The sequence below is a fragment of the Talpa europaea genome, assembly GCF_964194135.1.
Source record: "Talpa europaea genome assembly, chromosome: 8".
Classification (NCBI taxonomy): domain Eukaryota; kingdom Metazoa; phylum Chordata; class Mammalia; order Eulipotyphla; family Talpidae; genus Talpa; species Talpa europaea.
This window is the reverse complement of record NC_140075.1, coordinates 112,559,448-112,575,506: the sequence shown is the minus strand read 5'-3', so window position 1 is coordinate 112,575,506 and position 16,059 is coordinate 112,559,448. Positions and strand designations below refer to the sequence as shown.

The 16,059-nt window shown below is 35.3% G+C and overlaps 1 protein-coding gene across 2 annotated transcripts in view; it reads left to right on the top strand.

Moving 5' to 3' along the window:
* YLPM1 (YLP motif containing 1) overlaps positions 1-14,482 on the top strand; it is a gene marked incomplete at both ends in the record, with an annotated part of 62,693 nt that extends 48,211 nt beyond the window's left edge. For both annotated transcript variants that reach the window (XM_084241362.1, XM_084241361.1), the window contains 4 exons: positions 814-894; positions 4,000-4,051; positions 9,115-9,245; positions 14,336-14,482. In XM_084241362.1, the coding sequence (XP_084097488.1) occupies positions 814-894; positions 4,000-4,051; positions 9,115-9,245; positions 14,336-14,482 (411 nt within the window). The remainder of the gene's footprint in view (positions 1-813; positions 895-3,999; positions 4,052-9,114; positions 9,246-14,335) is intronic.
* Positions 14,483-16,059: the final 1,577 nt, after the last annotated feature.

Below are 16,059 nucleotides of genomic sequence, written 5' to 3'. Positions count from 1 at the left end.
TCTTGGTTTTTTCTTTCAATTAAACCCACCAGTGACATGGTTACTGAAATTTGGTTGCACTCTCTACCAACATTTTACCCTATCTATCTACCATGTAGTCCACATATAAGCTTTATTTATTTTACCTCATAAACACTTTCTTTTTTTTTTTTTTCAAAGAGCCATTTATATATGCATACAAGAACTGGGGTACAGGCCAGAAGTGTAGGGGTGGGGATGAGAGGATTCACCAGAGACAGTGGGAAGCAGAACAGGCAGATCTACTGAAATACAGCGGGCGAGTCAGAAGAGGTCTGCCACGCCATGTGGGTCACCTCCCTGGCCGGGGATTGAACTCATGCTGCAGTAGCTGCGGATTGCTTCACGGTGCTGATGCTCAATCCCTTGCGCCACCTGGGAGGCCCCATCTTATACTTTCTTAATCCATCTACTTTGTATTTGCATTGTTACCACTCTGGGCACACTACTATCATCTTACTTTTCACGTCCCGTTTCTTATCTTTTAAAATTTGAATCATATCCATGTTTTATTTAATTGGAAAAATATTTGTTAAAGGTTTTAAAAAGAAATCCTAGTAATCCATATGCATTCAAAACAGATAACTTAGAACTTTATATGAAATTGTAAAGATGGAAAATGAAAGGCAGAAATACCATTCCATCTCTTATCAGTTATATTTCAAAGTTTAGTCGTCAGTATATAACAGTAAGTCTGTGCAGTTTTGCTATCGATAATTGTGCTGATTTCAGACCTCGGTGAATGACTAAATAATACAACCTCTTTTTTTTTTTAATGATTATTGGGTGGTATAGGTAGAGATGGAAGATTTTGATGCAAATATAGAAGAACAGAAGGAAGAAAAGAAAGATGCAGAGGAAGAGGAAAGCGAACTGGTAGGAGACAGACCAACCACTTTGAACAGAGTGTCTCTATTGAAATTCTTAAGGGTTTAGGTTCAGCTCTGTGAGCAGATTACTAATGCTTAAATGCATTAAGCATTTCCATAATCATCTTCAAGGAGATTTTTGGGTATGTTTTATTTTCCCCTGAGCAAGAGAACACTCAGCCATGTTGTTATAATTTTAAGGATGCTAAGAAACCTACCCTTCTATTCATTTGTGGGTGTTTTAGGAGAGTACAAATTTTTTAAGATAATCAATTACATGTGCAAGGGTACTCTTACACTCCAGCATATAGGTGGTAACAGCCTACCCAACATGTGCGTAATTGTCTCTTCTTTCCTACAAGATCTCAATGTTGAGTATCTGCCAACTGAGGCAGAAGAACTTACTGAGTCAGGAGGCAGAGGGTTGCCACTGACTGTTGGATTTGTTTCTTATGCATTTTATTCTATTAAGTAATGGGAAAATGATTTGACTGTGTAGGCAATACATCTTGCTTAGGCTGATTAGAGGCTTACGTAGTGTGAGTTCAAAGTTCCCATGTACTTACTGTAAATGCTTTTAATCACACCTCTGTGGAGATGTTTGTCTTACCCTGTCATTCAAGAATATGTGACTTATACAATTATGTACTTTTCAGTGTTTGCTAATGAGGTACAGAGATTAGCAATGCCTTGGAATAGTGTTGCTTTTTTTGATCCCAAATACTCTGTTTATTTGATACTCAGCCCTTGCTAAAACTGCTTTTCTCATTCTTATGAAAATGTACAAAACAAGAACCCTGATTCCTACCCCCCTAAAGGATACAGACTCTTTAAGAAGTGGTCCCATTGAACCATGTGTGATATAGAAGATGCTGGCTAGAAACTGTGTGATTATATAGAGATGGTATCAACCTCTACACTCCTAGTTTTTATATGTGGATTAAAAAATAGGCTTTTAAATTAATGGCATTTAAGTCTCAGTATGTTTTTTTCTTTAAACAAAATATTTTTCTTAGTTTGTATTTAATATAATTATGCTCTGAAATGTAGGAAAGAAATTCACTTAAAGGTTCACGCTGTTCTGAAACCTGGCTAATGACCTCTTTAGCTACTTGCAGCGTGTACACTAGAAAGTAATCATGTGAGAAGTTTGTAATGTTAGCTTTCTGAAGATCGTCTTCTTTTTGTGGAGATTTCAGTTCAGGGTATGGTTCATAACATCTGACTTGCTTAGGGGGTAGGTCAAAACTTGCAACTTTTAATTTTAATTTAATTTAATGTACTATTGTTTTTAAAAATGAAACATACTGTAATACTATTTTTTGTACATCAAAAACATGACAAGGTAGTCTTAGAACTTTACCCTGGTGGACATCTCTTTTATTTCCATGGGGCCTAACATTTTGAGCATTGAGAAGTCTTAAGGAAGACAGGATGATTCCAGCAGGGGGAAATCAATACACTTGTTTTGCATATCTTTATGTTATGAAACTTCTCTTAACCCATTGAAAAATGCCGAATCCAGATCTTCTACTGTTGGAGTCTATCCCAAGAGTAAAAGATTCCTGGAAAATTTTAACCAAAGGGTTAAGAGCAAGTCTCGTTCATACCATTTTAATGGAATTCTCAGTAAACTTTGCATTGTCTCTTCTGTACTGATTACTACATCTGGGTGAAATCCAAAGTTTTCTTGGGTAAGAAAATATTTTGCGGGAGAGTGGGGAGGGACGGGATCTTTGGTATGATATTTTGCCTTCTTTAGTGAACTTAGTAGACATGACTCAGAATTTATATATTATTCTAGTGATGCTTAAGATTTCAGATGATTTTTTTGAGCTATAACTTGTACAAAATTTCATCAGTACTTATAACTTTCAGCACCACCACTTCAACATTGTTTTGGTTTGTTCTAGAAATGTGTTTGGGAAAAGATGGTGTAATATATCACCTGAAGTACTGCCTAGTAAACTAAACTTGAATTATTAGTCTGGCTTAAAGACTAGAAATATATAAACTTAATAGGTTTCCTGGAAGAATAATGATGATCTAGTAAGAGAATGCTTCCACAGAAGCTGTTGTCATGAAACGGTCAACATACTGTCCATCTTATCTGTGTGTCAGTCTGTTCTATGAACTTGAGCACTCCTAATAATCAAGAGATATATTGATCCTTCAAAGATGATACTGACACCTTTGATGAGTGTGTCCTGTATAAATCCTGATATTAAAGTTCTGTATTTTAGGGTCTAATAGAAAACAGTGCAAGTGAAGGAAAAAGGGAATCAGTGAATTACAGGCAACAAGCATATACTTGCTAAGTGAACAAACGGAAAGGATTACTACATAGTTAAATAACTACATTAAGAAATTTGAAATCTTACCAGACTTTGCTTGAAATAAAACACCCAGTTATTTTATTAAATAATATGTAAATTGTCTGTGGAGATTTCTGGTTTTTCCTATAATAGGAAAGTATAACTTTAAAAGACATCAGAAATGATAACCTAGTGTCCAACTAATGAAAAATTGATTCAGTAAAGTTATTAGTCTTTGTGAGATCTAACTGGTAAATGGATTGATTTTTAAAGTGGATTCACTTTGAAATGAAGTTGAACTAAATAGTTGGGTTCAGTGATACCAAGTTTCCTCCTTTCTTTTGAGTATTTAAAATTACACTGGAACTCTCTTTGGACCTCATGGCTACTATCACTTGAGAATAGCAGTTGTGTTTAGAAAGTAACAAACTTAGTATTACAAATCCTCTGGTACTCTGAATGATTAATATTAGCACAGTAACTACAGTACATTCTTACCATATTTGCTGTACAGTTGTTGTTCAGATGAGTGTGTGTCCTGAACTGTAGTTGCCTCAAAGCGCCTTCATGATACTATTCTGAAGTGACTACTCTGAAATCGGGGCAGTGAATTTGGGTGAATTTAATAATTCAGTTTCTTCAAAGATAATGAGACTGTATTTTCCCTAAGGATATATTTATAACTAGTGAGTGGAAACTGAATCCATTCCCAGTGTTAATGCTTTTCCAGTTCAAAAGTGATATGCATGTATGTGTCTCTTTCTAACCCTTCGAGCTTCTCTCTGTGTACGATTTAGGGTTACATTCCGAAAAGCAAATGGGAGATGGACACATCTGAGGCAAAGCTAGGTGGGTATTTCCTTTTTCCTGTTTTTATATGTGATACCTGATGGTAATGGTCATAGATCTCTCTGACATAAGAAGAAAAAATTTCCCCAAATTTCTACATAAACCAAGATTTTTGGCCTACCTCACATCCTCTAGTCTATTTTGCTAGCTTTCAGGTATATATTGTGACAGAGTGGGGAAAAAAATATTTTAAATGCACTAACTTTAATACCATTTAAAGTTTTTAAAGTAAGCAGAAATATGTAATAAATTTAGTAATAAAATAATGTCACTTCTAAAATTAATTCTTTTTTATTAGAAATGTTGGTGCCAATGAGATCTCTGCTTTTTTTTTTTTTAAAAGAACATTTAGCTGCAGTCCAGAGGTGAACCTGATTATGAAAACGTTGGGTAACAATAATAGTAGTAATAATAAATATTGAAGTTTAAAAGTTAATTAAAGGGTAATTATTTTTGATGTATGATAAGTTAGAGTTTCTGAGTAGAGGGAAGTAGATATATAACTCATGTTTTTGAGGAGTCTACTTTATATTATTCCATTTAAATTGTCCTTCATGTTGTCTTTAGTGCCAGTTTACAAGGTAAACTACTTGAAATGATTTTCCAAATCAAAAATTATAGCTGCTTAATGTGAGGTTATCTATAAAAAAGAAAATCACACATTTCCAATGGATTGTCCTTCAATATTTCATGGTAATAGTATAAATCTTTTTCAGTATATTTGACCTCACTTAGAACTATTTAACATGTTAATTAAATTGTCTTAATTAAAAATATAGAAGATATAATAAAGACTTTTTGAAAAGATTGACACTATTGTATGACACTTGATGTCGGTCTCTATATTTCTCTTCTGGTACCATGTTGTTACTCCAGAATTGAAGGAACTATCTAAATATCTTAAACTCATAGAACAAATTTGAGTCATTTGGCTGCCTCACAGTTTGGGACAGAATTGATTGTGTTTCTGACAGCAGAAGGGGTACATTTTATACATAAATTATACATTTTATACATATAGGCTATGCCTTTCATTTTGCCCAACTGACCTTGTTAACAATTGATATTGACCAGTTAAAAGGTAGTTCCACAAACTGTAATATTACTATAGCATTGGGGTAGGTGCTCTTTTTGTAGAATTTTAGAATTTTTTCTAGTATATGTCATGTGGAAATTATCTGTTTACTGATATATCTTCCACTAATCTTCTCTCTGTGGGAAATTTTGGTAATAATCAAGGATGTCTTTCTCTAAACCATTAAGGTGTTTATAAGCATTTAAATGCAAGTAAATATGTAGCAAATTAATAATCACAAATTTTTCAGCAATGATGCTTAGATCTGCTTATTTTCATATTAAGTTAAGTCTATTTAAAATTCTGTACTTTTTGAATAGTCTATTAAACTGTAACATCATTTTCCTCTTATGATTTTTCTAAATAGTGATTATCTCTGGGGGTTAAGAGAGCTCATAAATAAAGATAATTATAAAAGTGATAAATACTTATTTATTTAAAGTGATAATTACTTATGCATATAATCTTTAGAGACGTTATATAACGTGATCTAGAATAATGCTTTTTAAAACTTGAGCCAGTCCATTTTTTTATTTTCCTTTCTGGTTTCTAAAGAGAAAGGGAAATGAAATGTAGTTATGATTGTTCAAGAATTTATGCTACTAATCTTGGTAATGGGTTTCTCAAAAAAAAAAAAAAAAAATTCTGGCCTGTCTGCCATTTGCTTCTCAGAAAATGCATCTTATACAAATTCAGTTAATTTTAAAGACAAAGGTTAAATTACAAATTCCACAAGTGGATTTGCTAAATAAACCATTTCATTTAAAAGCACTGAATAGTAACAAATCTAGTAAATAAATTCTAACATGTTTGCAGTTGGGTTTTGTTTGTTTTTAATGAGTGACAGTGATGTTTTATCTAACGATTTGCCTCTTGCACCTGTGTTATCTTGAGAGGTAATCCAGCTGTGGAGAAAGGCAAATCGAGTTGGAGATCTGTTGAAAGTGTTTGCTTCTTCAAGATTGGCTTCTGGAGCCAATTGAAAAGAAGTCATTCTCTAAAAAAATATAAAGGTCTTCATCTAAGAATTAACCTATTTATGTTGCCTTCCTTATAACAAACTCAGTAGATTGGATTATCAGGTACAATTTATATTTCTTAGTATATTACAACATTCCTCAGTTACTCTTGGTAACATAATTATGCTAGGTGGAAACATACTAAATTTTAGCAGTGTCACACATTGAACCAGAAAATCTGAATACTATAACAGGAATTTTGATTCATAAATGAGTCTGCCAATGAGACTATGCTCTTATCTGTAGTCTTTCAAGACTGTGGTTAGGTCTCATTGCAGATTCTTAATCTGTGTGTATTAAGTACAATATACAGTTCAGTCTATGTTTGTGTGTTTAATTGAAAGTGATATAATTTTAGAAAAATTCAGACCTGGCCTGAGCGATATCTGCCCTGGGTGTGAGAGTTGTTGAAGACTGCCGGTGGCATGCCTTCAGCAGCACCTGACTGACTCCTTCTCAGGGATCCAGGGACCCAAGGGTGGGTGTTAGATCCCTCACTAGATGCTGGGATTCAGCATTGAAACTGCTTAAATTCCAGTGACGTGATTTTGGTTTCTCAAACTGTTGAGTTTCTCAAAGTTTGAGAAACCAGAAGAATGTGTGAGACTTACCATCATAATTTAGGTTTCTCCATATCAAGTACTTTGGCTTTTCTCATCTCAGTGTCATTTGTCTCCTCTTAGAAGTTACTGTGTATTGGCCTTCTACATGTGGGGCAGTCTCCTCTCTTTACAGCCAGAATGCAATTATTTGTATAGGCACTTAGCCCTGGTATGTTCACCATGTTGAACAAATTTTCAGAAACACCATTTATGTTTAGAAAATACTTAGATATATGAAAATTTTTTCTGTTGTGCTATAATAATATATACTGTTTTGAAGATGTGGTAAAATTCTATGACCTGCCAAGTTGGATATTTAAAACTTCATCTTCATCTTTGAAACTCAACCTTTGAAATCATTAGTATGAGTGTATTGGACACAGTCTTTTTTTTTTTTTTTTTTTTTTTTTGTAATTAACACCCCAGATTCTTCTTCCCCCACCTTATGCCATACATCTGTGTGTTTGGGTTTCCAGGATGCCATATGGAAGAGGTCTGAACCTTTCTTCATTCCCAAGAAGGAAACTTTAAACATTTTGTGCATAATAAAATTTCAAATCAAACGTTTCAAACAGGGTGTTCAGACTAGAAATACAGGCTCTTCTGAACTTCCATGTTGCAAATATGGGACTCCTGGTCTGTAACTTCTGTCACACACCCAGTGTATAAGGAAAATTTCTTGCACTTTCACACTGCCCTTCTGCATTGCTGCCTGGCCATGCTCTATTCTTGGAATTGAAATATGAAATTTTTTCTTTAAAGTATGTTAAAATCCAAGTTGATCTTACTAAGTATGGAAATTCTTTGCAATTTATTTAATAAGCATGTTGGAGCTTCTTACTCTTATGGTACTACTGTAAACTGTTGAATTGAGAACAGTTTTATTGTTTGTGGGACTTTGTTGGTTTTTAAATACTGTATCTGTGTCCCTGTACAATCAAGGCATCAGTTCTTTAAGATCTTGTATAATGTGGCCTGTCATATACATGTAGATAGAGCCATTTGGTGTACAGCATGTGACTTACAGAGGAGATTAGGAGACTGTTTCTGTTGAACTGAACCATGTTAAAATTTTTTCTAAGTGATATGATACAATTTTCTTGAGTTTTGTAAAGTGTTGTAGTTTGCCTTGCTGACTTTTCAATAAAGTTGCTTTTATGGGGAAGGGGTTTAGGAAATAAAACCTTTGCCAAGTATGCAAAATCGTACTGGTTTCTGAAGCCTGTATGGTCTGGTGCAGTTAGTTGTGTGTGAAATTTACATTTGAAGCATAAACTCACCATCCCTCCTGCCACTGCTCTCATTGTACTTTTCATATCAAGTTCTCTCCAACTTGGTGCCTAAAAGATTTCCATTATATACACTCTGTGCCCTTTATGGAGTTCCCTGAAGTGTGATGATTATATTTCTGAAGTTTTCAGTTTCCTTCATTGATCTGCTTTATGATAGTGTTTCTATAATTACAAATGATTCAAAAATTTAGTGTTTCAATGTAGCTAAAATATATATATATAAAAAACTCATAATATTCCCCATGTAAAATTCAAAATCAGTATTAACCAATAAAAAGACCACACATTTTCGTCACGGTTTCCTCTTGAAGATACCAAAATGCATATTTCCTTTTTTCTGAATCAGCAATTCATGTTCTTTTAATTGATTACAGTTTTGAGGCCTTAGAAAGTCTATGCCTCTCAGATTGAGGATTCAGAAAGAAAATTTAGATCTGGTGACTTCGACTGACTAGCTCTTAGCTTCAGAATGGTCAACAGCATTTCATAGTATAACCAAAGAAAGTGGTGATTTCTGCAGTCAGCTTGCTCATAAACATTAACTCATGGGGAATCCTCACAGCAGTCAAAATGTTGAGAAAATGTTGATCTAAAACCTTTGAAACATAAGTTTGGCTCATTAAGTTCTTGGTACTACCTGCTTTTTTCATACGACATTGTGTCAGGTGTGATTGTAGAACAAGTGGGTAATATTAATATTATGTTAAGAAAAAAAGAAATTGCTTTTAGAAAATACCTAATTTTGAATATTTCAGAACATAAAAATTGAAGTGTTGTGATCTGCAGGGAAGACAAGGAGGCCAGGAAACACATGCCCATTTTGCTCTACCCTTATCTGTTACATAAACCAACATTGTAACATACTGCTACCAGTATGAATACCAAATAAACCTTGGAAATCACACTGTGCTTGATATTATCTCAGCCATGAAAATAATTTGAATCTGCAAGTTTGCTGCTCTCAAAAGTGTGGATGTGTCCTCTGACAGTGTTCCAGCTTTCTTTTCCCTTGTTTGTGTACTGTGTACAAACTCACACTTTTCCTTAATGCTGCGGCTCTGTGTTTGTCCCTCAGACAAGTTGGATGGCTTGAGAACTGGTACTAAAAGGAAACGTGACTGGGAGGCGATTGCCAGCAGAATGGAGGATTATCTTCAGCTCCCTGATGATTATGATACTCGTGCTTCCGAGCCTGGGAAGAAGCGGGTAAGAGACTTTGTCAGTAACCGTCAGCAGATGAAGGACATGATTTAGGTACCTGGTTTTGAAAGTTTTAGGCAGATAATGCCATTTTTTAGAGCATTTTAATTTTTACTATATCATATTACACAAAGACAATGAATCAAATCTTACATATTATCAAATCATAATGTGCAAGTAGCTTATAAAATGGAAACTAGACCACCCGCACATGACAAGCACATAATCAACTTTAAAGGTCTGGGAGTGGTGACTTGCATCATTGTGTCCCGGGGCAAAAAAGCCAGATGCAGCATAAAGTGTTGAGGAGAATCTATGGGACTTCTCAATGGATTAGATAGGAGTAAATAGTCAAAGGTGATTCTGGAGGTCTGGCCATAAACACTCCATGTATGTGGTGCCTTTTACAGAGCAAGACAAAACTGGGAATCAAAAATTTGAGAGTGAAAAATCAGAAGTTCAGTTGTTAGAAATAATAATAGGACTCGGGACTCCAAAATTTAGTGCAGATGGAGATAAATATTTCAGGAAGTTAGAAACAGTCAATTATTACATGATGCACAGAAGATAAGGAAATTGGAAACAAGGAAATGGCCATTGGATATGGCAATGTAGAGAGATCATTGACGATTGATCACAGTTGGTTAAGTTTTCTCAGTTGAAGGACAGAAGTGAGTTCGGAACAAACTGAAAAAGGAATAGGAAACAAAGAAGTACAAAACAGCAAATATAGACAACTCTGAAGAAGTTTTTCTATGAAAGGGAATAGAGAAATGAAACCAGGATGTTGGATAAGTCTTCACATGATGTCAAATTCAGTAGAGTGACATCTCTGTATGTCTTTAAAAGAAAATAAAAAAGCAAAGAGATGTGTCATATATGATTGGCATAAGCCTATTCCAGGTAATCTGTCTTGATTTTTCTATATAAATGTAGACAGACTTATGGTTTCTTTTTAAATGGCATCCTCATGCACCATTATTTGGTTGTGTAATCCGTTATTTACCCAGTCCCTTATTGGTGGATGCTTGTGCTATTTTTGTTTTGTTGCTAATATAAATGGTATATTGAAAATTGAGGTGCCTAAATCTTGGCACCTTTTTGAAGTATATCCCTAAAGTATGACTTTAGCACTCAAGTTATAAGGTCACAGAATATGATTTATCATTCTGACAGATATTGTGAGTTTTCCAAAATGATTATACCTATTTATACACCCAATATAAATAAATGCCTGTTTTTCCACACCTGACAGGTGAAAGAAAAGGTGTCTCATTTATATTTCTTCAATAATTGAGTTGCATATAATTTCTTTATATATCATAATTTGCGTATAATTTCTTTATTATATATAATGAATATCATTTTTATTAATTTCCTCTATTTTACTATTTAGAAGAATATTCATTATAAGGGAATACAAAAGCCAGTGAAGTTTCTTTGTATTGGATACTATTACAAAGAACTCCAGGTTTCAAAGATGAGGAAAGGAGATCTGATTAGTGATTTGTTGCATACCCACCTCCTCCCAGGGGCTACTTGTGTTTATATCTTTTATTCCAGTTTTAAAGTTGAAGCAAAAGAAGTAGAAATAGCTCTTTCTTGTGAATAACAATTTGCTGTCATTCTGGCAATGATAATCTTCAAAGAAGATTACTTTTCTCTAGTTTATTTTTAGCCAGATGACTGTTGCCCTCTTCAATAGGAATGATTACATACAATTTCTTTTGTCAGTTGGGTAGGCAAAGTGAACTGAGGTGTGCACATAGTAGTTATTCAAAATTCTTTTAACTCCTCCCTTGCTCATATCCTCATTTCAAATAGATTTATCTTTCAGACCACTTACCAAAATTAACATAGAGCACAAAGAGATCCTATAGGTAGCAAGGAATACAGGATTCATTACTCATTCCTTTTCTGCGGTCTCTTAATTCTGTAATTCAACTTTTTACAAATACCAAGGGATTCCTGGGATTAACATCCACTATAACAAAGAGGTAGTTCTGTAGAGCTGAACACATTGAATTTTGCCCAAATGGCTTGATTTTAACACCACACACAGAAGTTTCACTTGTTTAGTTGAGCATAAAATGGTAACTCAAATGGACTTTTTTTTTTTTTTTTTAAAGATTTATTTATTTATTTATTTATTTATACAAGCACTGGGTACAATCAGAAGCGCGGGAGGGTGAGAGAATTCACCAGAGCCAGAGCGGGGAGCAGAGCAGGCAGAGGGACCGAAGTACACTGCTGAGGGGAGCAGCGGGCGGCAGGAGAGGTCTGCGTGCCATGTGGGACCCTCCTCCAGTGGCCGGGGAGCAGCTGGGGATTGAACCGGCACTACAGAGGCTGCAGGCAGCTTCGCAACCCAGCGCTCAACCGCTGTGCCACCGGGGAGGCCCCTCAAATGGACTTTAATTTGTGTTTCTTTGATGGCAGTACTGTGTCAGTCGAGATTTTTCGGTACTATTTTTTTTTTTTTTTAGAATTAAGATGAATAGAAAAAAATTTAGTAAATCTCAATAAAAATAACCTCTATGAAGATTAGAAGAGGTGAGGGTCCCACATGGCATGCAGACCTCTCCTGCCCGCCCACTGCTCCCCTTAGCAGTGTACTTCATCAGTCTGCCTGCTCTGCTCCCCGCTCTGGCTCTGGTGAATTCTCTCACCCTCCCACGCTTCTAACTGTACCCAGTGCCTGTATAAATAAATAAATCTTAAAAAAAAAAAAAAAAGTCATGGTAAGTAAATTAAAAAAAAAAGATTAGAAGAGACACTGACATTTAAGAAGCCATTTCTAGCTGAAAGTTATTACTCTCCTATTCTTAGTGTTTTGGTAATCATTCATTCATTCTACAATTGAGTGTGTGTGTGTTCAGTCTGTGGATTAGCTGACCTCCAGTGGACAGTCCAGTAGGTAAATAGTGTTAATATAGCATAAATGTGTATTTGATAGATATGTGAACAAAACACAGTAGTTTCCAAAATACTTTAATTCTAGCTATAAAATCCTGAATAGTTGTACTAAAATATAACACTGATTTAAAAACTACATGCTGTTTTAAAACCCCATATTCTTTATTTTATCTGAGTTTTTAAAACTTAGAATTTAAACTGTGAATTTAAAAGTTAGCTCTTATTTTGGGCCTCCCTGGTGGGGCAAGGGGTTAAGTCACAGCACTATGATGCTATCCACAGCCACTGCAGCACGAGCACGAGTTTGATCCCCGGCCAGAGAGCTAACCCACATGGTGCAGCTGACCTCTCCTGTCTCACCCGCTGCTCCCCTCAGCAGTGTATTGCAGTCAATCCTCCTGTTCTGTTTCCCACTCTGTCTCTGGTGAATCCTTTCACCTGCCCCCTGCACCTCTGGCCTGTTCTTGTATGCATAAATAAATAAATGTTTAAAAAAAAAAAAACTTAGCTCTAATTTTACTCAAAGTGAAATGCTTACGTATTTAACTCAGTGCCAAGGATGCCATTCATGGGTTTAAATTTACTGTGAGCTGGTCACCTTGTCTTTGTTTTTAGTGTCGGCAGTCTGTTAGGCTATTCTTCATCCCACTTAAATAACTATAGTAATTTTTTGCTAAAATGTTCTACTATTGATCTCATACCTTTGTATGAATCTATTAAAATAAATACATCAGCATTAATGGGTAAAAGGTCCAGAGATCTTCGTAAAATTAAAAAAAAAACAAACCTACATTATTTACTAAACTTTTTACTAAGGTTCATGAAATAAAATGAATCATAGGTTTCCTACAAACCACAAATCTACTTTAAGAAGAATTATCCTTTATTACTTGCCCACGTGTTGGCTGTTTGGAAAAGCCTCTTCATTTCATCTGCAGTTTTGCAAGTGGTAATATGGAAGGTCAGTGTACCTGTAAGAGTGATAATACATTTCCAGGTCCAGTGTGAAGATCATACAGTTTGCATTCTCTGATTCTCTTTCCTTGTCACAGATAATAAGTCATAAACTATATTTAAAATATAGTCTCTACTTCAGTATGATGCATTGTAAGCTACAACTTCATAGTCTTTATTTCAACTTTTGTATATCTACTTATGTATTTTAAAATTATTAATGTAATATGTAAAACTATATTTTTAAAAAATCAGAACATCCTTAGAAAATATCACTGATTATATATTTATATTTACAACCTTAAATGGTATCCATTGAGTCAGTCTTTTGATCTCTTTATTTCATGAATGAAAGTTATAATACCACTTCCCTGTTTGCTCCCTAAGATTAAATTTCGAGAATATTTATCATGTGGAGACAAACAAAACTCAGTTCTTGATCTAGATCTAGATTATAGTCTGTTAGGACAGGCAAATCTATAAATGGGTAATTGCTTTATAATGTGAAAGATCAAGGGTAGACACACCAAATGCAGAAGTATTACCAACATTGATGGACAAGAGGGGAAAATCAAGGGAGGATGACTAGATTCATGCCAGGTAGCCAAGATTAGGGCACAGGCATTTGGGAAGAGAGACTCATACATGCAATATTGCAGAGATGGGAAGTGGCCCAGTGTGTTCTGAAAGCTAGTAGTAATTTTGTGTTGCATGTTTAAAATGCCACACATACTGTCCAGAGATGCCACAGAAGAATAGATAGGACCAGATCCAGGTACTTGTATCTTATTCTGTAGGTAGGGGAAGGGTTTAAAGCCGATGAGAATCACAGCTGTGTGTATTTTAGGTGATCACTCTGATAGAACAGATTGAAGATGGGAAAATGAAGATAGAAGACTAAGTAGGGATTACTGCTTTACCTTGAGTAAAAAGTGAGGTCAGTGAACTAAAAAGGCACGACAAGACATGGAGGGGTTGAACTGAGCTGAGAGCTGAACCCTGTTCAGGAGCTGGAATGGTTAAGACTTGATGATTGATGAGAGAGCTTCCTGTCCGAAACTTAAGATATATGATTTTCTCCAATCTTCATATGTAGTTTCTAATTTTTGAGAACGTCACTGCTTTCAAATCAGTTATCCTATTCCTAAATCTATCCAAAGGGAGAAGAGGCACTTTGTATATTTATTTTTTTCCAAAAGCCCAGTCTAATGCTATGTTCTTTTTAGGTGAGATGGGCAGACCTGGAAGAGAAGAAGGACGCAGATAGGAAAAGGGCCATAGGTTTTGTGGTCGGACAGACTGATTGGGAGAAGATCACAGATGAAAGTGGTCATCTGGCTGAAAAAGCCCTCAATCGAACCAAATATATATGAGACTTAGTTTTTGAATGGAGTCATTATTCCTCTAAGGTAAGGGTATACAGTCATAGAAACAGCCTACTGTGTGGTTGTTTTGAAGGGTCTGAGATGAAGAAGACAGCATGCTTTGCTAAAAATGCTTCTCTTGTATTATTGTCTGGTTCTAAAAGAGTAAGTATGTGCTCATTGCCAACACTTAAAATATAAGGTATTGGAAAAGTAAGCAATTTTCTGCATCCTAGCTCATTTATAATTATGTAAGGCTTGAGAATAGTTTCAATTCTATAGATGTGGGAAGTAGTGGAAGGATGTAATGCTAAGATCTATCTACTGAGCTTTTGGCCTGTGCTTCCTGGCGTGACAGCCTTTTCTTTTCTTTCCAGGTGGTTCGCTTTGAGGTGATCTAAAGCCAAGGCCTCGTGGAGCTTCATTATGTGTCACCTTGCTTCCACATTTCAGTTTTTGTTTTGTTTCTACTGCTTTAGTTTTTTAAAGTTCTCCAATGTCACCCAAGAGGTATTAGAATCTTGCTGTACCCAAGCAAGACATTAATTTCCTTTTAACTATTTTGGGGAGGGAGGGAGTGATAGTTTATCTACTGAAGCCAGGTGGGGGTCTGCTGGAGGATTCCAACAGAAAATATTTCCTCCACTGTACAGTGTCACAGACTATCATCATTGCTTTGTGGCTGTTTTTGTTTTTTTACTGTATGTAACTGGTAGCTGATTGTATTAGAATTAAAAACAATAAACTTTCACGATAAAGCCGATGAGATCCATGGGCTGTACAGCATGGGCCCCTTTCTCTTGTTTTCTTAATTTTATATTTATTGCTATTTTAATATGGTGTGTTCTGATTACATGCTAACTGAACATCCCCAAACCTCTTTCCTGTGGAATATTTTATAGCTCAATAATTCCATAATGCATGTTGTAAACACAAGGTTCAATGATGTTCAAAACTCATCTTTGTTTTATAGATGATTTTTCTGTCTAGTCTTAGAGACAGTTTCAAATATGGAGGTTTGGTGGAGGGTGAGTGAAGCATATGTACATATGGAGTAGTAAAATGTAACCCCAGAGTTACATAGACTTATAAACAACTGACAAATTTAATAAAAAGCAAGCAAATATTCATCATCAGTTCCCTGGAGCATATCTAACTATAACATAATATTTTATCATTTTATTTTTTGGGTCTTCTCTGTCCACCCTTTCTTGTTTCCTTCCTCTTTTCATTTTCTTCCCTCATGCTTTATTATGTTTTGAATTTTCCATGATCTGGCTTTGACCTAGTGAGAAGAACTGATATGCTCCATTGAACTCAGCAGCGCTTTACTGCTTAATTTGAATTGTTGATTTTTAATCAAAATTTTGGGGAAGGAGTATGAAGACATAGAGCCCTCTAGCATGCAGCCTTTAAGCCTGTCAAGTTTTCAAGGTTCTTGCCAGACTGCTCATTATTGGAAGGCATAGCTTCTGCACAGAACTGACTTCCTTGTGGATAGTACCAAGTAGAACCTAGACACATACAGAACTAAAACTCAGACATCATTCTTATTTAAAAACAGAAAAGGAGTAAACCCTTTTTTT